This window comes from Dromiciops gliroides, chromosome 2 (genome assembly GCF_019393635.1).
Source record: "Dromiciops gliroides isolate mDroGli1 chromosome 2, mDroGli1.pri, whole genome shotgun sequence".
Classification (NCBI taxonomy): Eukaryota; Metazoa; Chordata; class Mammalia; order Microbiotheria; family Microbiotheriidae; genus Dromiciops; species Dromiciops gliroides.
Genome location: NC_057862.1, coordinates 701412071 through 701438876, shown reverse-complemented (window position 1 = coordinate 701438876; position 26806 = coordinate 701412071). Strand labels below are relative to the sequence as shown.

Sequence of the window (26806 nt, the reverse complement as noted above, 5' to 3'; positions counted from 1 at the left end):
CACTTGGCTGGAAACTATCTCCTACCACTCAGTGCACTCCAGATCCTGTTGAATATCTCCTTAGAATCCTCTCCATGCTTTCATCCAAATAAGACTTTATTTTATCTTCCCAGGAAATCACCTAGGTCTTTCCTTTAGCTTTGTTCTCTTTTAAGTGATCCCATAAAACCTCCCACTCCCTGCCCTGCCCATCTGCTGTACTTGCCAGCTTCTCACAATCCCTTTGCAGATTCTTCTTTAGAAAGTATCACATATATCAGCTCTAAAGAGGAAGAAATTTCCTATCACCCTCTCTCATTCTCCTCCACAGATCCATCTACCTCACAGATAAAACCCAACCTTTCTTCCTGATTCCACAGGTGGATGTGTTCCATAATAAGACATTTCTCAACTTTCTTCCAATTGATCATATAAAAGGCTTTTCTCAAAATCCAATGACAACTATTCTGAACAATACAATGATCCAAGATAGTCCCAAAGGGCAAATGAAGCATACAATCCAGCTCCAAAGAAAGAACTGATATTGATGGAACACAGACTGAAGAATGCTATTTTTCACTTTCTTTCATCTTCTTTTATTCAAGTTTCCTTGCCCAAAATGACCAATATGGTAGTTTTACATGATCATAAGTATATAACTGGGAGAGAAAGCAATCCTCTTCTCAATAACTCTCAGGAATTCAGCAGCAATGTGACAAAGGCTCTTATGTTTCCCTCTCGTGACAAGGAAGTACCCTAGTGTGCAGCTAGTGGGTGCCAAGAAAAGGGGCTCACAGGACCTGTTTTAAACCCCAGTCTCTAATGCAAATAGACCCTCCCCTTTTTCATCATTGGTCCAATTACTCAAGGGTTACACTCTACGTGCAAAAACTAGCTAATCAGAATGCAGTATTCCCATCCCTCTTACTTATATGGGCATAACTCAGGAGTGGACCTTATTCTTCCTTATATGGACACAACTCCAGAGTGGACCTTATTGAGACCAGGGCTCCTTGAACCATGTGATTTTGTTAGCCAGAGGGGGAGGAGGGGATCTGAGACCTTTGTCCTACAAACAGGTCAGGAGGAGCATGACTGACTTATATCCACATTGAGAGGAGACAACTACCCATTTTCTCACAATCCCTTCTCTTTATTTTTGACTACTGGGCTCCTCTCATTTCCATTTATTGAGTATCTCCTCTGCCTCTTGGTCTAAATCTGTGAATTAGCATTTGAGTGTTTGCCTTTACTTTCCCAAATGGAGTAACCTCTGTGAGAGAAGTCTCTATTAGCCTCTGATTTGACACTCCAAGGAAAGGAAGGATACAGCATAAAACTGCTGCCACTATAATGAGAGTGGGAAGGATTGAGGCAGTGAAACCTTTGCATTTCCCAAACCAGGATTCCATCCATCCCGTCCAGGTGGTGTCAACCCCTGAATTTTCTGCTAATTCCTCAGCCAGCATACTTAAGCCTTTCAAGGCTCTAGTTATTGAACCATCAGGGACGGTATTATTGGGATAAAGGTGCAGCATTGGCCACCTAGCATGACACACACTCCCCCTTTTTCTGCTAACATCATATCAAGGGCTATTGTTTTCCCAAGCCATTTTGCTAGTTGCAGCCAGTTGTTCAGAAATACCCTGTGCTGCATCCCTACTGTAATTGATGGACCTCTGCTTGTTCCAATCTACATTTTTAGTTGTAGTTACCCACCATATGAGAGATTCTGGCACACCCCATGGGACTCCTATGCTATCTAGGCAGATTAGAGCATCAGATGACCCTTTTTGCCCCTCTGGGCTGTTTCTTGATTTAGACTCAGATTCAGAGAAATGCTCAGATGCCATGGTAAAGGGGGTGGCCAGCCACACCAACCCACTTAGTGGTAAGATTGGTCTTCCACCACAATACCACCATAGGTCAGCTCGAGGGCCTGGTAACTCTGAGTCAGCAATCAAAGAGAATATCTTCAGTCCTGAGTATGCAGGGTTTGGAACGTTTATGAAATACTAGAAAGGGAAAAGTGCTGGTCTCCTGGATCCAAGACACCTCATCCTCCTGCCCTCTGGTTTTTCCTATAAAACAGCTTTGCATTGTGTGATAGGAACCTGAGGGGCTCCTTTGTTGCTCCTGAAGCTGTCTCTTACCAATTCTAGGGAGTGGCAGATCAAAGATCAAATCAGTGTTGAAGCATCTCAGATGTGGAACTAATCCCAGAAGTTATGTAGTCTAAGTTCTACGTGGACATGAATTTTGCCTGCCAGATCTCTGAAAACTGCTCAGGCAGCTTTTCCTTGCCACTCTTCCTCTCTGGGATGAGTCTAGTATTTGGAATATTCTCCTTTTTAATAAGCACCAATTTGTAACCCAATGCACTAATTCTCCCTGGTACAGGAAGTCTGTCCTTAATCATGCTTTCTATTGCCCTCAAATTCAAGCACAGAGGGTGGGAAAGAAGGGAAGGGAACAAGCATTTCTTTTCACCTACTATTTGCCAGGTGCTGTGTCAAGTGTTTTCTCTACATTACAGTAATGGCGATATCATTTTAAGAATGACTTGGGGCAGCTAGATGGCGCAGTGGTAAAGCACCGGCCCTGGATTCAGGAGTACCTGAGTTCAAATCCGGCCTCAGACACTTAACACTTACTGACCCTGGGCAAGTCACTTAAGCCCAATTGCCTCACTAAAAAAAAAAAAAGAAAAAAAAAAGAATGACTTGGAGTGCACAAGTTATTTGGACTATTAAAAATAACCTGAATTAGTTATACAAGGCTTATGAAAGATGCTCTCTGCACCCAGAAAGAGAATGGATAAATAGAAATGTATGTAGAATTATTCTACACACATGTGTACTCACACATACATACCTATTTCTACACATATGTATATTCAAATATACACATACATACCTATCTCTACATATGTGTATATTCACATATACATATGCATACCTATTTCTGGTAGCCATCTCTAGGTTGGGTGGGGGTAGGGTGGAAGGGAAGAAAAAATTGACATGACAATTTTATTATCTATTTGAAAGGAATAGCAAATTGTGCATACTAGATGTACAGTTTCATCTGCAATCATCTTTTCTATTGTACTATGTTAAAGAAATGCTTGTTTCATTCCATAAGTTGAAAGTAAAAATTTTTAAATGTTTTGATATTTTACCCTCACAATCCTCACAAGGTTGGTGATATTATTATCCCATTTGAGAGTTGAGAACACTGAGGCAAACAGTTTCTTACTAAGGGACACACAGCTATTAACTGTATGAGGCTGGATTTAAACTCAGGGATAGCTGCCTCTAGGTCCAGGATCCTGTCCACTGTACTACCAGCTCCCTTTAATTTCCAGATGGTGGAATATTTAGAATGGGGGCATCCTTCTATGGAGAAGGTGCACTGAGCCCAGACTGTCTTATTCCCAGGCCCCTGCTGATCAGGCTGAAGGCTGCTCTGTCCCAATAACCCTTTGGACCCAGTTTGGGAGTTAGGATTTTCTGCCAGAATGGAGCATAACAGGAAAGGGACAGAGGGTTTGGCAAATTCTCAGAAGTTTGTACAACACGTCCTATCATGGGTTACTTGTGTTACAAGCACTAATGGGTGGATATAGACGCATATGCGTGAACATAATGGGACAAACCTCAAAATGGAGCTCTCTCTTACCCTCTCCCATTCTCCTACAGAGAAGTAAAATACAGACTTCTCTCCATCTGCATCTCTAAGTGATTCCCCATGCCCAGGGCTTCCAGTTCCCAGAGAAGATGTGATCTCTTATTTTGAGCAAAGGGAAGCACCATGGATGTTGCAGTGAGGCCTGAGGAGCTGCTGTCACGGTGAGCTGAAAGCAAGTATATATGAAAGCTGTGATTACAAGAGGCCTCCAGGTGTTCAGTTAAAGCAAGTGCTATATATGGGGGAAGAAAGACCTGCATTATGTGAGAAATAATGATTAATAGTATCTTGGAGGACCCAGAGATCCCTTCTTAGTCCTCACTTCTCTCCACTCAAAGCCAAGGTCTCCTTCATAGATTTCATCCAACCTCAACTGGACCAAACCTAACCCAGCCCCAAGCTAAGAGATTCTTCCATCTAGATGAGCTCAAGGTCTTTACTGATGAGATTTGGCCTGCATGAACCAGTTCTAGGTGGGAACCATTGTGCCCCATCTGCCTGGGTGGGGGTCTCAACATTTTTCCCTGACATCATATTTATTTGAGTCACTAGCTCCTCCCAAGCTTCATTTTCATATAATCCAGCTCCAACCATGTCAATCAATTAGATTTGAATGATGGGTGATGGCCCTCCTATAGTGGAAGAGTATATGAACTGAGACCTGAATACAAGGAAGGGGTCTTTGCACTGAGACTGCCATAGATTTGTTTTACTAATACCCTCATGACAATATCAATAATTAAATCACCTATATACTATGTCTCTCCTATTTCTAATCATCACAGTTGAAATTCTTTTTCAGATATTTCTTAGCAGTAGTTTCCTGGTCTAGTCACTGAGCCTCAGTTTCCCCATCTATAAAATGAGGGGGCTGGACTCCATGGCCTTTTTTTAGCTCCTTTTCAATGACCATCTCTTATCTTTAAGTGCCTGTTTTGTGCCAGGCCCTGTGCTAAGCACCAGGGACATAAAGAGATGCAAGAGATATCCCCTGCTCTCACGGAGCTCAGTCCGGTGTGGCAAACATCATGCCAACAAACTATGTAGAAACCTGCTATGGTCAAGATAATTTGGAGCTGGTCAAGACAGAGATGGTCCTAAAGTTAAGTAGGACTGAGGAAGGTGGAGATCCAGGATGAGCATTCTAAGCATCAGGAATAGGGAAGAAAACTCATGGAGTCAAGGAAGTGGAATGTCCTGTTCACAGAACAGAAAGGAGGCCCATACCACTGAAATATCTCATATATGGGGAATGATTGGATGAAAGAAGCCTGGAAGAGTAGCAGAGAGGTAGGCGATGAAGTGCTTTAACTGCTATAAATTATATTTTACATTTACTAAGGAGCCACTGTAGGGTGTTGACGAGGTGGTCATATGGAAGATCAATGTGACAATTAAATGGAGGACTGACTGGACTGGGGGGGAGATTTGAGTCAACTGGAACAACCATCACGCTCTTGCAGAGTCTCAGCTGTGAGGTGATTAGGGCCTGAATGAAGAAAGGGACAGTGTTAGAAGACAAGGTAGTATATGGGAAAGCTGCTGCAAAGAGGGAATCACAGGACCTGGGAACAGATTGAATATGGGGTAAGGAGGATGAATGAGTGAGAGGCAGTGAGGTGTGAACTCCATTTGTGATCCTAGACCACTGGGAGGATGCCTCAGAGAGCATTAGGAAAGTAGGAAGAACCAGCATTGCAGGAAAGAATGTTTCATTCTGGAGAGAAGGTAGAAGATAAATGGGAGAAGAGAGTAATGTCACCAAAATCTAGAGAGTATCGAGAAGGGGCTGATAGGCAGCGTCAAAGCTGCAAAGAAGTGGAGAAGGATGAGGACTGAGGAATGGCCATCGAATTTAGCCATTTCAAGATGGTTGGTAATTTTGGAGAAAGAAGTTTCAGTTCGGCAATGAAGTTGGGCGCTACACTGGAGAGTTCCAAAGTCCGGAAAAGGCATTGGAGACACCAGTTGTAAATGGCCATCTCCAACTGTTTGACCCTGAAAAGGAGGAAAGGTATTGGACAGCAACTTGTGGGGAGGCTCTGATATAGAAATGGTTTTATTTGTGGCCAAAGGAAAGCAGTAAGAATTAGTGAAAAGGGGCAGCTAGGTGGCGCAGTGGATACAGCACCGGCCCTGGAGTCAGGAGGACCTGAGTTCAAATGTAGCCTCAGACACTTAACACTTACTAGCTGTGTGACCCTGGGCAAGTCACTTAACCCTCATTGCCCCGCAAAAAAAAAAAAAAAATGAAGGGCAAGGGGGCAGCTAGGTGGCGCAGTGGATACAGCACCGGCCCTGGAGTCAGGAGGACCTGAGTTCAAATCCGGCCTCAGACACTTAACACTTACTAGCTGTGTGACCCTGGGCAAGTCACTTAACCCCCATTGCCTCACTAAAAAAAAAAAAAAAAAATTAGTGAAAAATAGGGATAGATTGAGGAGGAAATATACTGAGGTAGATGAGGGGAAGAATGGAATCATTTGCACACATTGGTGGGGGTGGGGGTTGCTTTAGCAAGAAGAGGGCTAATCTTTTCATCTGTGACTGGGCCAAAAAGGAAAAGAAGGCATCTGATTTATATGAGATAAGATAAACCTGGATAATGTCCAGTTTTTTCAGTGACATGGGAGAAGAAATTTTCAGATGAGAATGTGAGGATAGGTGTTGGGGTGGGAGTAAACCATAAGGGAAGACTGGGGATGAATGAAAAGATTTGGGAAAGCTGCTGTGGTGAGTGCCATAGGGAGTCAGGGAGATGTCCAAGATTGCCTTGCCACAGTGAGGGCCCAGCTGAGTGTAAGGAGCCTAAATGTATAAAGGAACCAGGCAGTATAGTTTCATGATTTTCTTTCTCTTATTCAGTAGCACATGAGTAGGAATGAAGGCCACTGCCTGACTTGGAAATCATTCAAGGCTAGACTTTGCATAAATCATCAGCCCAAGTCCCTTTCCTGATTTCTGTGCCTCAATCTCTTTCCCATTCTTGGAGAATTGTTGGCCAGGTTTATGTAGGTGACCACCACCTCACTTTAGGGAGCTGGGAGGTAGAGACTAACAGGTATCCCCTAGCATGACATCCTTCAGGAGCCAGAAAGAAGCCTCTGAGACCTTCAGTACTGGGTCTGTTCCATCAGGGTTAAAACCTGAAAAATAGGACTACTAGGGGTGACTAGATATAAGAAAGAGACAGGTGTTGGTGGGGATGTAGGAAAGCTGTGATACTAATCCACTGTTGGTGGAGTTGTGAAAATATCCAAGCATTCTGGAGAGCAATTTGTAACTCTACCCAAAGGGCTATGGAACTGTGCATACCCTTTGATCCAGCAAAACCACTGCTAGGTTTACATCCGAAAGACATCCTCCAAAAGATAAAAAGACCTAGTTGTACAAAAATATTTATAGCAGCTCTTTTTGTAGGGGCTAAGAATTGGAAATCAAAGTAATGCCCATCCACTGGGGAATGGCTAAACAAGCTGGGGTACATGATGGTGATGGACTATTATTGTGCTCTGAGAAATGACAAACAAGACTTCAGAAGGGCCTGGAAAGACTTGGATGAACTAATAAATAGTGAGGAGAGCAGAACCAAGAGAACATTGTGCACAGAGACAGCAATGTTGTTTAATGAAGAACTCTGAATGACTTAACTTTTCTCAGCAATACAGTGATCCAAGACAACCCCAAAGGAGTACTGAAGAAACACACTATTCACCTCCAAACAACGAATTGATATTGATGGAACACAGAGTAAAGAATGTTGTTTTTCACTTTATTTCAATCACATTTTCTACAATATTCACTAGTAGGGCAAGTACTCTAAGCCTAGAACCCTTTAGATGAACTCACACTATTCCCTTGTACTTTTTAGGTATCAGTTTCCCCTCCAGCTCTCTTAGGATTTTTGAGGTTTAAAAAAATTTCTCTCATTTTTAAAGGGTTTGGATACTAAGGACACTGAAGGACTTCTTGGATTTAGTCTTGAACCTTTTTAGAGAACTCACACAGGTTCCTTTCAAATCCCTAAGCTTCAGTTTCTCTAATCAACCACTGGAGTTGGTTATATTGTAAAGCCACTGAAGGCTGTTTGGACCCTTTTAGTAATGTCACATCTGTCTCTACAGCTGCTTTGGACTTATTTTCCCCAATATTTACTAGTAGGGCATGGTCAAATAATGCTGATATCTTCCCCTCTCCAAACATTGTTCCCCAGTTGACATAATACTGACACAAATCGAAGACATTCTATTTCTGAGAACATTCAGATGTCTTCTTTCACACAATCCTGCAGTTCATGACCCTGTTGCCTCCTTTTTTGTTTGTTTTGCAAGCTGGAGGTTTGGCATGCATTATCTTCCTTTGTTTCACCATTCTGTTACAATATGACAAAAAATTTAACCTTTACCAACAACCTCAATGTTCCAGAAAATAAGCATGTCCCCAATGAGCACATCGACAAGGTTTCTTTCCAGTATGATTCCTCTCATGAGAAGATAAGAGATGGACTCTGACTGAAGGCCTTCCTATCTCTTATGAATTCTCTGATGAGGAATGGGGGGGGGGAGGGCGCCCCCCCCCTTCACTTTACACTGAAGGCTTTCCCACAGTGATTGCATTCACGAGGTTCCTCCCCAGTGTAGATTCTGATGTAAATTAAGATTGTTCTTCTGTGTAACTTTCCCACGGTTATTACATAAGATTTCTCTACAGTATGGATTCTCTGATGTAGTATGAGATTATATCTTATTCTGCATGTCTTTACACATTGATTACATTGAAAAGATTTCTCTGAATTGTGGATTCTCATATCTTGCAAGATAGCACCTCCATGTGAAAGTCTTTCAACACTGATTACATTTAAAAGGTCTCTCCAGTGTGGCTTCTCTGATGTTCAGCAAGATTAGAACTTGATGTGAAAGTCTTTCCACACTGAATACATTCCTAAGGTTTCTCTCCAGTGTGGTTTCTCTGATGTTTAACAAGACAGGACTTCCATTTAAAAGTCTTTCCACACTAGCTACATTTAAAAGCTTTCTTTCCAGTGTGGGTTCTCTGATGTCTAACAAGCTCACCTCGATATGACAGCCTTTCCACACTGTTTACATTCCTGAGGTTTCTCTCCAGTGTGGATTCTCTGTGTAATAAGAAGCAACTTCCATGCAAAAGTCTTTCCACATTGATTACATTCAAAAGATTTCTCTCCAGTGTGGATTCTCTAATGTTCAGTGAAGTTCTGTCTGATTCTGAAAGTCATTCCACACTAATTACATTCAGAAACTTTCTCTCCAGTGTGGGTTCTCTGATGTTTAACAAGACTGGACTTCCATGCAAAAGTCTTTCCACACTGATCACATTCATAAGGTTTCTCTCCAGTGTGGATTCTCTGATGTGTAACAAGAAGGAACTTCCATGCAAAAGTCTTTCCACATTGATTACATTCAAAAGGTTTCTCTCCAGTGTGGATTCTCTGATGTTCAGTGAAGTTCTGTCTGATTCTGAATGTCTTTCCACACTGATTACATTCATAAGGTTTTTCTCCAGAATGGATAGTCTGATGGTTAAGAAGATTGGACTTGATTGTGAATGCCTTTCCACACTGAATACATTCATAAGGTTTCTCTCCAGTGTGGATTCTCTGATGTGTAACAAGCTGAGATCTCGATATGAAAGTCTTTCCACAATGATTACATTCGTAAGGTTTCTCTCCAGTGTGGATTCTCTGATGTGTAACAAGCTGAGACCTCCATGTGAAAGTCTTTCCACACTGGTTACATTCATGAATTTTTTCTCTAGAGTGGATTCTCTGGTGTTCATTGAACATCCGTCTGATCCTGAATGCCTTTCCACACTGGTTACATTGATAAGGTTTCTCCCCAGTGTGGATTGTCTGATGTGCAGTGAATGCCTGTCTGATTCTGAATGCCTTTCCACACTGATTACATTCATAAGGTTTTTCTCCAGTGTGGATTCCCTGATGTTTAACAAGACTGGACTTCCATGTGAAAGTCTTTCCACACTTATTACATTCAAAAGGTTTCTCCCCAGTGTGGATTCTCTGATGTCTAACAAGCCTGGACATCCACGTGAAAGTCTTTCCACAATGATTACATTCAAAAGCTCTCTCTCCAGTGTGGTTTCTCTGATGTTCAGTCAAGTTCTCTTTGTTGCTGAATGTCTTTCCACACTGATTACATTCATAAGGTTTCTCTCCAGTGTGGACTCTCTGATGTTTAAAAAGCTCAGACTTCGTCATGAAAGTCTTTCCACACTGATTACATTCATGAGGTTTCTCTCCAGTGTGGATTCTCTGATGTCTAAAAAGCGTAGACCTCGATATGAAAGTCTTTGCGCACTGATTACATTCATGAGGTCGCTCCCCTGTATGGATTTTCTGATGTTCAGTGAACAGCTTTCTCATTCTGAATGTCTTCCCACATTGATTACATTCATAAGGTTTCTCTCCAGCGTGGATAGTCTGATGGTTAAGAAGATTGGTCTTGTATGTGAATGTCTTTCCACACTGAATACATTCATAAGGTTTCTCTCCAGTGTGGATTCTCTGATGTCTAAAAAGGGCAGACCTCCATATGAAAGCCTTTCCACACAGGTTACATTCATGAGGTTTCTCCCCAGAGTGGGTTCTCTGATGTTCAATGAACATGTATCTAATTGTGAATGCCTTTCCACACTGATTACATTGATAAGGTTTCTCTCCAGTGTGGATTCTCTGATGTCTAACAAGACTTGGTTTCCATTTGAAAGACTTTCCACACTGATTACATTCAAAAGCTTTTTCTCCAGTGTGGGAGCTCTGATGTCTAACAAGCTCAGACTTCCATTTGCAAATCTTTCCACACTGATTACATTCATAAGGTTTCTCCCCAGAGTGCATTCTCTGATGTTTTGTGAATATATGTCTCATTCTGAATGCCTTTCCACACTGACTACATACATAAGGTTTCTCTCCAGTGTGGATTCTCTGATGTTCAGTCAAGTTTTCTCTGTTTCTGAATGTCTTTCGACACTGATTACATTCATAAGGTTTCTCTCCAGTGTGGATTCTCTGATGTTTAACGAGCTTGGACCTCATTGGGAAAGTCTTTCCACAGTGATTACATTCAAAAGGTTTCTCTCCAGTGTGGATTCTCTGATGTATAACAAGAAGGGACTTCCATGTGAAACTCTTTCCACATTGATTACATTCAAAAGGTTTCTCTCCAGTGTGGATTCTCTGATGGTTAACAAGACTGAACCTAGATAGGAAAGTCTTTCCACACTGATTACATTCAATATTTACCTCTCCAGTGTGGATTCTCTGATGGTTAACAAGACGGAACCTAGATAGGAAAGTCTTTCCACACTGATTACATTCAAAAGTTACCTCCCCAGGGTGGATTCCCTCCTTTACAGCACAGATTTCTCTCCCAGCAAAGTCAGAGGGACCATTATTCATGCATCTTTGCTGCTGAGTTTCTTCCACAGAAAAGCTTGTCTGTGCAGGAGCCTCTTTTATTTCAAGCCTGATCTTTCCTAAAAGAAACAAATAGACATACCTTCACATATACACACACATATATAATTATATCCCCTTCCCTTTACTGGTAGAGTATAAAGTGATTTACATTCTGTTTCCCCCAGGCAAAGAGAAAAGTCTTCAAACTTAAATGGGTAGAATCAACCATTTACAACTGTCATTAGCTCTATCTGAAGGATGACTATATTTACTTAATAGAATCTTTTTCTTATAACATGTGAAAATAGTTTTTTTCTTTAAGTAATAAACATTTTTATTTATACCTTTGAGTTCCAATTTTTATCCCTCCTTTGCTCCCTCCCTCACCTCTCCATGAGGCAGTAAAAAAAAAAAAAAGGAAGCAAAAAATAGCATGCTTCACTCTCTGTTCCATCAATATCTGTTCTTTCTTTAGAGGTGGACAATGTTTCATCAACAGGTATTTGGAATTGTCTTTCATCATTGTATTGCAGAGAAGAGAGAATGAGTTTATTTTCAAAGAGCTTCATACACAGTCACATTGGGTCCTCACAACAAACCTCTAACATAGGCAGGTCTGGCATTCTCATTACATTCACAACTTAGGTCATGAATTCAGAATGGTTCAGAGTGTCTTGACCCAAATACCAGCAGGTAAGACTACAACTCAAACCTTGTGAATGGGCCTGCTCTGGTCATAGTACTAGACAAATTGTCTCCACTTTCAGTCTTGCCTCTTCACTTTCACTGCTTGCACTTTCAATCTTCATAAACATTATGCCATTTGGTACACATATGGTAAATATTCCTGTTATTTAATAATCTAACTTATCAGTAAGCATAATGCAATTGTCCTGGGGATCAATTTCAATCTGACTTTTCTGCTGGAGTACATGAAATCACATGATGAATGCCAGCACTGCTTTTTTTGCATTTGCCTAAGGCATAATATTTTGTTCTAGCTCATTGCATTTTGGGGGTTAGCCATTACTTATTCCTTGTTTATAATTTATCTTTAAATGTCTCTGCTCACTAAAACATTAATGAATGCCATGTAATAAACATAACTGTCTGGAAATATATCTCATGAACAAATTTGAATCCATCATCCTTTCATAAGGAAGTGGACAGGATGATTCACTGTTAGTCCTCTTGCATCCCTTATTCACATTTAGTAGTTCACAAAGCTCTTGGAGGTGCTAGACAGTGGTCCAAGGGGTGGCACCAAAAATTTGTAAATGGCACCTTAAGCAGTAAATAATGGCCCAAATATCTTGCAAAGATATTTTTCCTCTGGGACAACAAACATGCACATGTTAACCAAAATAGGATTCTTTCTCCAATGATTCCAAACCATCATGATCAGTCATATAATAATAATTTTGGTGATCATGCAATGATTACATCATACTCTGACTGCTTCAAACTAAGTGCAACATATTCTTTCAGTTAATTAATCAACATCAAATTCTTTCCAAACTTCCAGGAAGGTTGTTTATACATGTGCAAATTGTCAGAAACCCTCGCTGGTCATCTGTCATTACACCTTAGTAGTTCTCTCATTCCTGAGGTGCCTTGCAATTCCGATTCATCAGAGCTGTTACCACCAGATTCAGATATTACATAAGTGTGCACACTGGCTGTGGAGGTAACAGGCTCAGAATACCATGACTCCCAGGCATGCATGGTAGAAGCCATAAGGAAACCATACAGGATGCCCACAAGCTTTCTACAAAAACAGACCTTAAAGTGCCACCCATTGCAATGCCGAGGCATGTCCTGATCTGACCCAATCTTCCATTTATGTTACTGTTTGTCTCCCTGGCAGCTGCTCAAAAGAATGGGTTGGTAAGACAGGTAATTCAATAGAGTCTCAATAAAAGTGTTGCTGATTTGCCTGTGGTAGAAAACACAAACTAAACCTGAAGGAATTCTATCCTTACAAAGGTGGTTCTAAAGATAAACACTGCTTTAAAAAAAAAGAACAAAGTAAAATGTGCAATTAGCCTTCATGTCCATTTATCATTTAATATCCTACTTTTGGATGAGCCAATAGAAAAATACATCTTTTATTTACTCTCTGTTTTTCCTGAGGCAATTGGGGTTAAGTGACTTGCCCAGGGTCACACAGCTAGTCAGCATCTTTTATATAGTAACCAGTAATTCATTTTATTGACTGGTTAAGAAGTTAAAAACAAAAAATGCATTTCCATCCCTCAGCAAGAGAGCTTGTCCGACTGTCCCGTTTTCCACCCCAGATGTGTGTGAAGCTTTTTACAGTATTCTATTTATTTTATTTTTTTACTTGGTAAAACTCCTAATAAGCTTTATTTATTCCTTAAGAAATCAGAGCTAAAGTTATTTTTAGACATTACAATTAAATTGATGCAGTTATTCCATTTGTGAAATTATCTCTGAAATGTTTATAGCTTTGGGTTCCAATTTTTATCCCTCCTTCCCTCCCTTCCTCCTCCCTCCTAGAGGCAGCAAGCAATCAGGTACAGGTTCAGTATTCTACTTAAATGTCAAAATACAGCTGGTGGTCCAATGGGTAGAATGCTGGACCTCAAGTCAGGAAGACCCTTGCTCCAGTCTCACTATAGAAACCAGCTAGTCTTGTGACCCTGGTCAGAGAGGCCTCAGTTTCTTCATCTATAAAATGGGCATAATAATAGCACCTAACTCCTAGAGGTATGAGGATCAAATGAAATCATATTTATATATTGCACGGCACATAGTAGGTGCTTTGTAAATACTACCTACTTAGTACAGTGGGACAGAATTCCAGGGCTGAAGTCAGAAAGACTCATCTTCCCCAGTACAACTCTGGCCTCAGACACTGGCTGTGTGACCACAGGCAAGTCACTTAACTCTATTTGCCTCAGTTTACTCTTGGGTCAAGTAAGGTAGAGAAGGAAATGGTCAACCACTCCATGATCTCTGCCAGGAAAACCCAAAATGGGGTCAGGAAGAATGAGAAAAGACTGAAAAAAATGACTGAAGAATAAGTGTGTGCGATTATTTTTAACATTATTATTTTGATTTCTACTCTTTCCTCATTCTGCTCTCCTTAAACCATTATTATACTCCCTCTTTGCTTTCCCTGTTGAACTAAACGTCTGTCCATTCCAGCACCCTCTCTTTTTGAGGAGATCAGCTAAGAGTGAGGTTCATGAGCTGTTGTCTCTTCCTAAACCATCCCCATGTTTGCATAGTAGACTGTGAACTCTGTGAAAGCAGGGACTGTCTTTTACCTTCCCCTGTATGCTCAGGGCTTTGCATAGCACCAAAAACAGAGGGTGCTTAACCAGTGTTTACTAATTGCCTGACTAGGCCCACAGCTGACACCAGGCCACAGTCCCCACATTCTGGTCTCCCTCCTAGTTGTCAGATGCATACTCTGGCCACAGTCAAGTGTTAGCTCTTTTTTACACCTAATCACCTTTAGGTAGTCACCTTTCTCAGGTTCTAAGCCTGATGCAAACTGACCAGACCCAACAGAGGCTCCTTTCTAGGCTCCTGAAGGGTCTCATACCATGGCACACCTGGGAGTCTCTATCTACCAGCTCCCCAAACTCAGGGGGTGGTCACCTCCATGAGCCTGACCAATGGTTCTCCAAGAATGAGACAGATGGAGCCAGAAAGGGACTTGGGCTGAGGATTTAGGCAAAGCTTAGCCTTAGATGACTTCCAACTAAGGCAGTAGCCTTCTCTCCTCCTCTTGTGTTCTTGAATGGAAAGAGGAAAAAAAAAAAATCATTTAAAGCGGGCTTCCTGGGTCCACTACAAATTTAAGTACGTCATCTCAGCTGGGCCCCACTGTGGCAAGGCAGTGCTTTCTCATCACCCTGAATCCCTGTGCTTCTCAACATAGCAGCTTTTCCAAATATTTTCAATCTTCCCCAAGCCTCCCTTATGCCTTGCTTCCAACCCCTCCATCTACCTTCTCGCCTGAGAACTTGGTCTCTTATTTCACTAAAAAGGGTGACCTTTATCAAGAGCTACCTCATCCCCCTCATCTCACATGAATCAGAGCCCTTCTTTTCCTCTCTGAACTCAGTATCAGACAAGAAGATCATCTTTCTGCTCACTAAAGCAAATCCCTTTACATGTGCAAATAATCTCATTCCCTCCAGTCGTCTACCTCCTGGTTCTCCTTTTACCATGTCCAGAAGGAAATTCATCCCCTTTCCCCCAACCATCCTTTCTTCCAATGTTCCTAAGGTTCTCTGAAGCATCCTCCCCAGAGTCCAGGCTCTCAGAGGAAGTGCCGTGCATGCCTGGACTCCCACAGTCACACCCGCTACCCCCATGTTCAATCTGTTCCAAAGTCCTGTGATTCCAGCAGTGTGACATCTCTCCAACACAGCCCCTTTTCTCCCCAAACTGTCCCTGTCTTGGTTCAAGGGCCATTCACCTCACACCTGGGTTATTAGGGACCTGCTGGTTGGTCTGGCTGCCTCATCTCCCCCAGTCCAGTCATTCCTCCCCCCAGTTGCGGAGTTCATCTTCCTAAAGCTCTCACCTGACCATGTCACCACCTACTTAACCTCCAGTAAGTGGCTGCCCAGCAAAAGGATCAAATATAAAACCCTCTCTGGGGCTGCTAAAGCACTCCATCCCCTATGCCTCTGCTACTCCTCCAGGCTTCTTTCATTCCATTTGCCCCAGATATGCTAGACTCCAGTGGTGAGGGCCTGCCTTCTGTTCTGTGAACAGGACACTCTACGTCCTGACACCATGGGTTTTCCTCCCTCTCCCTGTTGGCTAGAATGCCCACCCTGGCTCCCCTGAAGCCCTAGCTGGAGCCCCCTTCCACACTAAGCCTTTCCCAGCCCTCCTTCACTTTAGGGCCTTCCCTCTGTTGACCAGCTCCAACTTATCCTGTCCATAGTGGGCTTCTACATAGCTGTTGGTGTGTTGTTTGCCACGCCAGACTGTGAGCTCCATGGGAGTAGGGGAAAGCCCTTGTATCTCTTTATGTCCCCAGTGCTTAGGGCCAGGCATGTAGCAGGCCCTTCTGTGCTTGGTGACTTGAAGGTCTAAGAGCTCATATGGAAAAGCCTTGGCCCCTTTTACACTTTGAGGAGAATTTCATGCTCCTAATTACAAACAGTGACACTGCTTATAGGATCATAGATTGATCCCTGGAAGGGAACTGAAAGGCCATGAAGTCCGACCCCCTCCTTGTACAGATGGGAAAACTGAGGTTATGGGGTTCAAGGGACTGGCCCAGGAGGCCACCGCTAAAAATTTCCTATCAAAGAATTGCGAGGCACATCTTCCTGAACCCAAATCAAGCCCTTGCTTCACCACAACACATAGAAGCCTCTTGTAATGACAAGTCTCCTATACCTGCTTTCACCTCACTCACCTGGACAGCGGCGCTTCCGGCCTTCTTGCTCCAGCATCCATGGTGTTTCCCTTTGCTCAAAATAAGAGATCACATCTTCTCTGGGAACAGGAAGCCCTGGGCAGGGAAAACCAGTTGGGGATGAGCATGGAGAGAAGCTTGGGATTTACTTCCCTTTAGGGAAAGGGGTGTGGATACACAGCTGCTCCATTTTGAGAATCACTGCATTATATTCAATTATGTGTCTGTACTCACCCCTCAGGGCTAATAAAGCAAGTAACCCAGAACATGATGTGCCACGGCATCCTGTTGTAAACATGTTCTGAGAATCAGCCAAATCCTCTGCCCACATTCCATCATGGCCCATTCTGGCAGAAACTCCTAACCCCCAAACCAGGTAAAAGGCTTATTATTGTGCCAGATCAGCCTTGAGCCCCAGCTACAGGGATCTTGATGAGTCAGCTTTTGCCCCATCCCCCTACCCTGCTCCTCACTCCCTGAAACCTATGTAACCCTTGGGTGCTGTTCATTCAGGGAGTTTGCCACTCCAGGGGAGCGTCTCCTGCAGGCAAACTCCAGAAACCCTCATTGGTCCAAATTCTATTTCTCTGCCAGTCTCTTCTTCCTGCCAATGAACGGGCATGCAAGCAAGGACCACAGGATGGTTCCCAGGATGCCTGAAGGATTGTTTCCACAACATTTATTTTAGGGAGCTTTGGGGAGAGGCTAGGGGAAGATCAAGGTCTTCATAGAAGGATGGACTCACTGCAGAGTTTCCACTCTCTAGAAATTAGAGGCAGCTGATAGAGCAGCAGTGGAGAGAGCCCTGGGCCTGCAGTCAGGAATGCCTGACTTTAAAGCTGGCCTCAGACAGTGCCTGGCTGTGTGCCCTTGGATAAGTCACTTAACCTGTTTGGTTCAATTGCCTGGACTGTCAATGGGGATAATAGTATCACCTAACTTGGAAGATTCTTGTCAGGACAAAGTAACACAATATGGGAAAGAAAGCACCTGGCAAGGAGCAGGTACAAATAGAAATGCTTCTTCCCTTCCCTTTCTTTCCTACCATCTCTGCTGGAATTGTAGGGTAGGAAGAAGGAAGCTGGAGGACAGACCTGCTACACTGGCCACAACTCAGAGCTGTGAGTGACCAGTGCATGCTTGTTAAAGGGAAGAATATTCCAGAAACTAGACCCATCCCAAAGGGAAGGGGTTTCAAGGAAAAGCAGCCCAAGAAGTGTGCAGTCTTGGCAGACAAAACTCACATCCAGGTGGAGATGAGACTAAATAACTCCTGAGATTAATTCCATGTCTGAGAATCTCCAACACAAATTAGATCTTTGACCTGAAGCTACTAGGAGTGGTAAGAGTCAGCTTCAACAGCAACAGAGGGAACCCTCAGGTTTCACACACTGCAAAGACTTTTACAGGAGAAACAGAAAGCAGAAGGAACCTTTCTCTTGGACACTGGAGATCAGCACTCTTCTGTCTCTAATAATTCATAGATGCTCCAGAGCCTGCACAGGAGGGAAGGAGGATCTTCCCTTTGATTGCAGGGAATCGTCCTTACCCAGGGAGAGCAGGTGTCGAGCATTCTCCAGCATGACCTCCTTGTACAACTCCTTCTGAGGAGGGTCCAAGAGGCCCCACTCCTCCTGGGTGAAGTCCACAGCCACATCCTTGAACGTCACTGTCTCCTAAATCATCAAAAGTCACAGGAGAAAGAGCTGAAAGACACTTCAGAACTAAACAGTCCAGCCCTCATCAATGTACAGGAGGAAACTTGAAGCATAGAGAAGGGGTTTGCCCAAAGCTCATACCCTTTATGAGAGTCAGAATCAACCCTTGAAACCCATCAGTAAGAGCCTGATGCAACTTTAAGAAAAGTCTGTGATGTGAAGTTTAAAATCTAAATGTGTGGTTGCCTTAAATGAGAAGCTTTAGCACCAGTCTTTGGGCATTAAGCATTTATTAAAGCATACCAGGTATTCACGGGGAGGTCAGAAAGTTAAGAAAATGGCCTATCTAACCGAGAGTTCCTGCATGGTGGGGTTCTTCAAGTCCACCACAAACCTGCTTCAACCATGAACTCCCAGCAAACTGAGTGTGGAAGCTTTTTATAGATCCAGAGCAGAGGCGGTCCTTACACACTGCTTCAAGCTGATTGGTTAGTGTCATCCAAATCCACTGGTTCACTGGACCTGAAGGTGATATCCAGCTAAGTTCCACGTTTTTAGCTTGTGAGAACCATACCTTCTTCAGGGCTAGCCAGATGTGCTTACAATCTAGTTAACTTGAAGCAGGCTAATCAGCAGTCAATCACTCTCATTCAATGCAATCAGTTTAGATTAATCTCCAGGTGGGCCTTTGAGTATCTGCTAAATCCCATTATTTTATCACAGTGAAATACCAGCAGGCACACTGCATCCTGGGGCAAAAACGTTTAATATGATCACTTAGAATAAAGTTCAAGAGGGCAGCTAGGTGGCGCAGTGGATAAAGCACTGGCCTTGGATTCAGGAGGACCTGAGTTCAAATCCAGCCTTAGACACTTGACATTTAACTAGCTGTGTGACCCTGGGCAAGTCACTTAACCCTCATTCCCCTGCAAAAACAAAAACAAAGAATAAAGTTCAAGATCTTCCTGAATGGCTGAAATAAAGTCTTATCAGGTTAAAAGCAGGAACAAGATTCTAAAGAGATATTCAGTGATCTCATGACACAATCACTCAAAAAACCATCCAAATAATGCCATACCAGAGCAGCAAAACTCACAGAAGAATGTGCTGAAATCATCTTCTAACCAAGAACAGCTTGGAAGGTCAGAAGGAGGGAGCTGCTGTGCTGATACAGGAGTCGAACCCAACTCCACAGTCACCCTGACACAGATCCAGTCCCAGGAAGGCCTCACCAGAGAAGGAGACCCCCAGAGCCTCTGAATCAGCTGAAGCACCAGTGTTGTCTGAAACTAAGCTCACAGTCTGGGGAGAGGGCTGAGCCCTGGGCAGGGAAGAGACTACAGGGGTCTATGCTGGTACTGAGGCAGAACTTGGATTTTACACCCCTACTGAGAACCAGGTGGTAGGCTTGAGTAGCAGTGGCCCAGGTGGGGGAGGTGCAGAGGCTCATCGGAGCTAACAACCACAACACACAAAGCTGGTTGATCAGCAAGTTGGTCTGAGGTCATCTAAGACCAGGAAACAGGCCGGGCCAGGGAAGAACCTGATTCTCCTTAAGTCATACCTTATACATACACCTGGGACTTCTTAAGTTTGGGAGACTGCAGCCTGGAAACAGTGCCCCACTTGAAGGGGCTAAAAGAAAGGCAAGATGAGCCAACAGAGAAAGGTGAGGACCATAGAAAGTTTGAGTAACAAGGAAGACCAAGGGGCACCCTCAGAGGAAGATGTCAACATCAGGGCCCCTATATCTAAAGCTTCCAAGAAAAATATGAATTGGTCTCAGGCCACAGAGGTGCTCAAAAAGGACTTTGAAGATAAAGTTAGAGAGGTAGAGGAAAAAAATGGAAAGAGAAATGAGGGTGATAAAGGAAAGACATGAGAAAAAAGTCAACAGCTTGAAAAGTCAAATTGGCCAAAAGGAAAAGGAGGTACAAAAGCTCTGATGAAAATAATTGCCTAAGAATTAGGATTGAACAAATGGAAGCAAATGACTTTATGAGAAACCAAGACACAATAAAGCAAATCCAAATGAATAAAAAAAGAGGGCAACATGAAATATCTTCTGGGAAAAACTGCTGACCTGGAAAATAGGTCGAGGAGAGATAATCTGAAAATTATTGGTCTACCTGAAAACCATGATCAAGGAAAGAGCTTAGACACCATCTTCCAAGATATTCTCAGGGAAAATTGCCCTGAAATTCTAGAAGAAGAAGCTAAAATAGAAATTGAAAGAATCTACCGATCACCTCCAGAAAGAGATCCCAAAAGGAAAACTCCTAGGAATATTATAGCCAAATTCCAGAGCTCTCAGGTCAAGGAGAAAATAGTGCAAGCTGCCAAAAAGAAAGAATTCAAGTACTGTGGAGCCCCAGGCAGGATAGCACAAGATCTAGCAGCTTCTACATTAAAGGACCGGAAGGCATGGAACATGATATTCCAAAGGGCAAAGGAAATGGGATTACAACCAAGAATCACCTAACCCTTACCCTAATGCGAATCACCTACCCAGCAAAACTCAGCATTATCTTTCAGTGGGGAAAAAAATGGGACTTTAATGAAAAAGATGACTTTCAGATATTTGTGATGAAAAGACCTGAACTGAATGGCAAATTTGACTTTCAAATACAAGACCCCAGAGAACCATAAAAAAATTGGAACTGGGGGACTGTCTTGTGTCTGAGGCCAGGTTTTGGCTGCGATCCCCCTGGGTCCAGGGGGGAGGGGGAAGGGCAGAAGCGAAATCCTACATGAAAGTAACAGGAAAAGGCTTACGGAGTGGGAGAAGAGATGGGAGAGGAGCAGGGCAGTAAATGAATTTTACACTCATCAGAAAAGGCTCAAAAATCTTAAATTTATCAGAGCAGCCTCATGGAGAGACTAACAGACACACCCAAATGGGTGGAGTAATCTATTTAATCTGGGCAGTAAATGAGCCTAACACTCATCAAAATTGGCTCAAAGACCTCAATCACATCAGAATTGGCTCAAGGAGGGAATAATGTACATACTCAATTGGGTGGAGTAATCTCTCTAAGCAAGGAAAATAGATGGGGAAGGGGATAAAGAGAGAGGGGCAAAAGAAGTAAGGGCAGAGTGGGGGAGGGGACAGACAGAAACAAATCCCTTTTGAAGAGTGATAGGATGAAAGAAGATGGATAATAGAATAAATATCATGGGGAAAGGAATAGGATGGAAGGGAAACAGTTAACAATAGTAATCATGAAAAAGAAAAGGGAAGGGGGCAGCTAGGTGGTGCAGGGGATAAAGCACTGGCCTTGGATTCAGGAGGCCCTGAGTTCAAATCAGGCCTCAGACACTTGACACTGTGTCTGTGTGACCTTGGGCAAGTCACTTAACCCTCGTTGCCCCATCAAAAAAAAAAGGGGGGGGGGTTGTACAAAAAATATTTATAGCAACTCTTGGTGGAGGCTAAGAATTGAGAATCAAGGGAATGTCCATCAGTTGAGGAATGATGGAAAAAGCTGTGTTATATAATTGTAGTGGAATGGTCTTGTGCTACAGGAAATGAGAAACAGGATGATCCCAGAAAAACCTGGAAAGACTAATGAACATCAATGTATAGTGAAGTGAGCAGAGCTGAGAGGACATTTTGCATAGTGACAGCAGTATTGTTCAATGAGCAACTGTGAATGACTTAACTAGTCTCAGCAGTGCAATGATCCAAGACAATCCCAAGGAACTAATGAGGAAGCTTACTATGCACCCCTATAGAAAGAACTGATAAAAAGAACACTTGTGGATTGTACATATATAACCTGGTTGCGAGGGGGAAGGAAAGGGAGGGAGGGAGAAAAATTTGGAACTCTAAATCTTATGAAAATGAATGTTGAAAACTACCCTTACATGTAAATGGAAAACAAATGTTTGTTGTGGGGAAAAAAATGTAATTGGGAAATGTTTAATAAAATAAATTCAAATATAACAAGATATTCATCAGACTCTGGACTGCACTGAATGCTGTGATATGGATTCCAGCAGAGTGGAGATTTATCTGTTATTACATTGAGGACTTGAGGTTACTCCAGGTATGATGTGTCCTAGGCAAAACAGCTGAAGCCTTTGCTTTATGATTGTTTTCATTTGTCTACAGCATATATTTCTTCATTGTAAAATTACTTGGTAATAAGAGTAACCATGATGGAGAAGGGCTAGCTAGTTGACAGAGCACTGGCCTTAGAATCAGGAAGATTCATCTTTATGAGTTCAAATGTGGCCTCAGAGCCTTACTAGCTGTGTGACCGTGGGCAAGTCACTTAACCCTGTTTGCCTCAGTTTGCTCATCTGTAAAATGAGCTGAAGGAAATTGCCAAGAAAATCCCAAACCAGAAAACCTAGGTGGCACAGTGGATGGAGCACAGGCCCTGGAGTCAGGATGGCCTCAGACACGACATTTACTAGCTGTGTGACCCTTGGCAAGTCACTTAACACCAATTGCCTTGCAAACCACCCTCTATCCCAAAAAAAGTAAACAGGCTTAAGTGTTGAATATGACTGAAAGCAATAAACAACAATGGAGAAAGGTGGCTTCCCCTATTGCTTTAAAAAAAAAAAGCTATATTTCATTAACCTGGATTCTGTTTCAGGTAATCAGAAAAATTTTGCCAGTTTCTTTGAGGGTAGGAGGTGGGGAAGGAGAAAGAGAAGGTGGAACACAAAGTTTTTAAAAATTGAGGTCAAAGATGGCTGAGAGAAGCCAGGAAGCTGCCTGAGCTTTCCTGTGTTTCCCTCAAAAACAACATTAAATCAAGCCTCTAAACAGATTCTGAACTACAGAACCTACAAAAAGACAGAGACACACAATCCTCCTACTTGAGATCATTTAGAAGACTTCAGGAAAAGTCAGTCTCACGTGGGTGAAAGAGGAGGGTGGCTCAGCAAACTCACCAGCAGCTCCACCCACCAGCAGCTCCACACTGCTGAGAGTGGGGCAGCTGAGAGCAGTAAGAAGCTTGTAACAGTGAGCCCTGTGCCCCAGGAGCTGACTTCATCTTTATGAGTAAGAAACAAAAAAGGACTTTTACCATTGACAGCTTCTATGGTGAAAGGGGAAGACCAAAACTCAAACTCAGATGAGTTTGTCAAAATGCCTACAAGTGAAGACTCAAGTGGGAAGATGATCATCTCAAGACCAAAAAGCCTTATTTGAAGAGCTCAAAAAGGCCTTTAAAAACCAAATGAGATGGAAGAAAAAGTGGAAAAAGAAATGAGGGAAATTAGAGTTACTCTGGAAAAAGAAGCACAAAAATTGACTGAAGAAAACAATTCCTTAAAAAAATACAATGGGACAAATGGGAGAAAATAATAAAACACTTATATGATTAAAAAGAAAAAGAAATCATGAGCAGGCAGATTTCAGAACAACCTAGAAAGACGTTACATGATACTGATGCTGAGTGAAGTGAGCAGAACCAGGAAAACATTGTTCACAGTGACAAAGACATTGTGCCATGACCAACTATGATAGGCTTAGCTCTTCTACAATGACCCACATGAAGGAAAGCGCTCACCACACATCCAGAACAAGAACTATGGAGTCTGAATGCAGATCAAAGTGGAATATTTTGACTATATGTGTTGTTTTGTTTTCTTTTTCTTTTTTGAGGGGGTCTCCCTTTTATTCTGGTTCTTCTTCCACAACATGACTAATATGGAAATAGATTTAGGGGCAGCTAGGTGGCTCAGTGGATAGAGCACCGGCCCTGGAGTCAGGAGTACCTGAGTTCAAATCCGGCCTCAAACACTTAACACTTACTAGCTGTGTGACCCTGGGCAAGTCACTTAACCCCAATTGCCTCACAAAAAAAAATAAATAAATAGATTTAACCTTATTGGACATATAAACCCATATCAGATTGCTTACTGTCTTGGGGAGAGAAGAGGGAAGGAGAAAAATGTGGAATTCAAAATCTTACAAAAATGAATGCTGAAAACTATCTTTACATGTAATTGAGAAAAATCAAATACTATTAAGAATCTATTTTATTTTATTTATTTTATTAAATTATTTTATTAAAATAAAAAGGCAACCTCCTTGAAAGAGAGAGCTGGGGGAGGGTACAGGACTTTTCTACTCCAGGACAGTCCAGACAAAGCTCCAATGTGAAGCCTATTCCTGGATTTTCAGATGCTACAAGGGAAAGCTCAGCCACAAAAAATGAATCAACTTGAAGCACAGAAGATGAGAGCAGGGCAGAGTGGTTACTACTTTGTTCGATTCATCAGATTGCTCATGTTGGTCAAGGCTGTGGATGGACTGCACTCACCTGGGCCAGGGGTCTGCTGCTCCCAGGAGCCATTTTCTCTCCAATCCTGTGTAGGTAGCAAAGCAACCAAAGTGACTCCATTTTGTAAAGTTCCTCCATCTTCTCCCTAGTTCTTATCTACTTCAGGAAGTTGCTTCCCCCACCCTTTATGGCCCCACAAAAAGTTCTTACTAACAGGTGGAATGTTTTAATTCTGTGCCTTTCCAATAGCCATAAGACTGTAAAGGAGCCACCTGGAAAGCCCCTCCCCACTTCTTTAGCTCAGCACAGAAGAGCCCATCTCCTGTACCCCATAATCTCAATCCCATGCTGACTGCCTCTGGGCTCATACTCTGGGGGATTACTATCTGTTGTACCTTATAATAAAACTTCTAATTTCCCTCCCATGTTGGTGTCAGGACTTGAACCAAAACCTGCTTGGGGCAGTCCTATTTCCTCTGCAGACTGAGCTGGGGGGAAGAGAAGGATCCCAGAAGGGGAGAGCTCTTTCCTCTCCCTTCCTAGGCAGAGAGAGCTGGCCAATGGGAATTTCCACTGGGTGAGGTCTCAAGGGAATTACAAAGACCCAGGTCCTGCCTTCAGGGGAGATGATCCAGCAAACAGAGGGAAGCCAGAAATGGGGAGGGTCAGGCTTACAAATGAAGATGGTCTGAAAAGGAAGACTACTCCCTTCCCTCTCCTACTCTCCTTCTGCCCCACCCATCTCCCAATTCTTCTACAGAGACCCAAGAGGCAGAAGGGGTTCACCCAGTCAGAGCCTCAATGACCCCTGAGTCACAGAGCTCTCCATCCAACTGGTATTCTGCCCTCCCAGCATCCCCTCTCCTCAACTAACACACAGGCATTATCTAGATAACAGACTGCTCAAAATAGGACGGAGACAAGCTAGGAAAACTTGATAGGGAGGGCTCTGGAATGCCCAGAGGAAGTCTGAGACTGGGAGACAAAACCCAGTCTGGGATTGGGCCCCCTGCCAGGGCACCTGAGAGCTCTGACAGAAGCGGGGGCAGTGAAGCAGAGGGAGGGTCTGGGAGGCATAGCTCAGGGAGATCAGGGACACTGGAGGGACAGAATGGTTCCAGGTGGACAGCTGAGCCTGGGAAAGCCAGATGACTCTGTCCTGAGGTGTAAATAGGAGCCAAGGAGGACTCCTGGAAGCCTCTGGGAGCCCTCAGGCTAGGAATCCCTCAAGGGAGCCAAAGGCCTGGGATCTGAGAGGGAAGCAGCCCAAGAGCCACGGATTCAGATAAAGGGAGCCAAGAGAGAGCTTTGGTACCTGCATCCGAGGAGGGGTCTGGGGACAGGAAGGTGGCTCCTGACAGGGGGCCCGGTCTGAAGGCAGAACAACTGAATCTGTAACCAGGAGGTGGGGGCAGGGAGAAAGGCCACCTGAGTCCTGCTGGGAAGGCTTGAAGCCGGATGCCTGGATCCCTACGGGCAAAGTCTGAAGTTTGGGAAAGTGGGATCCCACGGTAAATCTCAGGACGGTCGGCCAGGATATCAAGGAAGTGATTGGAAAAGACACAGGGGAGCTGGTCCAGGAGCCAGGCCGGGGAGGCAGGCGTGCTTCTGGCAGACCTGCAGGATGAGACCCAATGGGCAAGGACAGCAAAAGCCAGGATGGGGGGGGGGGGGGGGGGCCCTGGCCCCGACCTACCTGGGATCTGCAAGCACAGAGCTGGCTTCTGGAAGGCAGAGGGATCTCAGCTCAAAGACTTCCGGCTTCCCGCCAGCCCGCTCCGGAAGGCTCTTCCTAGTCCCAAGAGCACCTCCCGATCCAGCCCCTGAGGTCCTCACGATGAGCCCCTTTCCTCCAATCACCCCCAGGGCCAGGCTCCAGCACTCTGACCGCCTCTGCTCCCAAAGCCCTGCCCTTCACTGCAAGGATCCCTTCTCCTGCCTTAAACTCCGCCCAGGCCTCCAAACTCCGCCCCCGTGCTCAGACTCCACCTGGGGCACCGCCCACCAGGCCGGTCATCTCTGAGGGCTCCTCCTCCCCAGGGCCTCCACCACCTCCCTCCCTCCCTCCCTCCCTCCCAGACTCCTCCTCCTTCAGAGCAGAAAGACTGCCAGGATCCAGCTGCAGCTCTGGACTGACTGAAAGTCATCTCTGCGAGTAAATCAGACCCTGATGCAAAATACACTGAGGGGCACAGGGTTAGGAACTGTAAGAATCAGTCTACAGTGTCAAACTGATCCATCCCCAGACAAAGAACTGAGGTTGTCTGAATACTGATTGAAGCATTGTTTTTTTCTTTCTTTATCTTGAGGTGTTTTTGGGGGGTGGGGGAGGGTTAGAGGGGAGTCTGTGTTTTCTTATTCGTAAAAT

At 43.7% G+C, this 26806-nt stretch overlaps 1 protein-coding gene across 2 annotated transcripts; it reads right to left on the bottom strand.

The window, feature by feature from the left end:
* Nucleotides 1-7407: 7407 nt before the first annotated feature.
* LOC122742382 (zinc finger protein 850-like) lies at nt 7408-26383 on the bottom strand. 2 transcript variants are annotated; one of them, XM_043986604.1, is made up of 5 exons: nt 26135-26383; nt 24478-24523; nt 18082-18208; nt 16533-16628; nt 7408-11196 (listed from the first exon to the last, which is right to left on the bottom strand). In XM_043986604.1, the coding sequence occupies exons 2-5, from the start codon at nt 24508-24510 to the stop codon at nt 8927-8929; spliced, it is 2526 nt and encodes an 841-aa protein (XP_043842539.1). In that variant the 5' UTR covers nt 24511-24523; nt 26135-26383; the 3' UTR covers nt 7408-8926. The 2 variants fall into 2 exon arrangements, with proteins under 2 accessions (XP_043842539.1, XP_043842540.1); XM_043986605.1 differs by lacking the exon at nt 18082-18208.
* Nucleotides 26384-26806: the final 423 nt, after the last annotated feature.

What these genes read in the sequence shown, in the direction of transcription:
- LOC122742382 (XM_043986604.1), bottom strand. Translation starts at nt 24,510, where the DNA reads ATGGCTCCTGGGAGCAGCAGACCCCTGGCCCAG. An exon ending in TCGACACCTGCTCTCCCTGG is followed by an intron (nt 16,629 to 18,081) that starts GTAAGGACGATT and finishes TTCCCTGCCCAG; the next exon opens with GGCTTCCTGTTCCCAGAGAA. An exon ending in CCGGAAGCGCCGCTGTCCAG is followed by an intron (nt 11,197 to 16,532) that starts GTGAGTGAGGTG and finishes TGTTTCTTTTAG; the next exon opens with GAAAGATCAGGCTTGAAATA.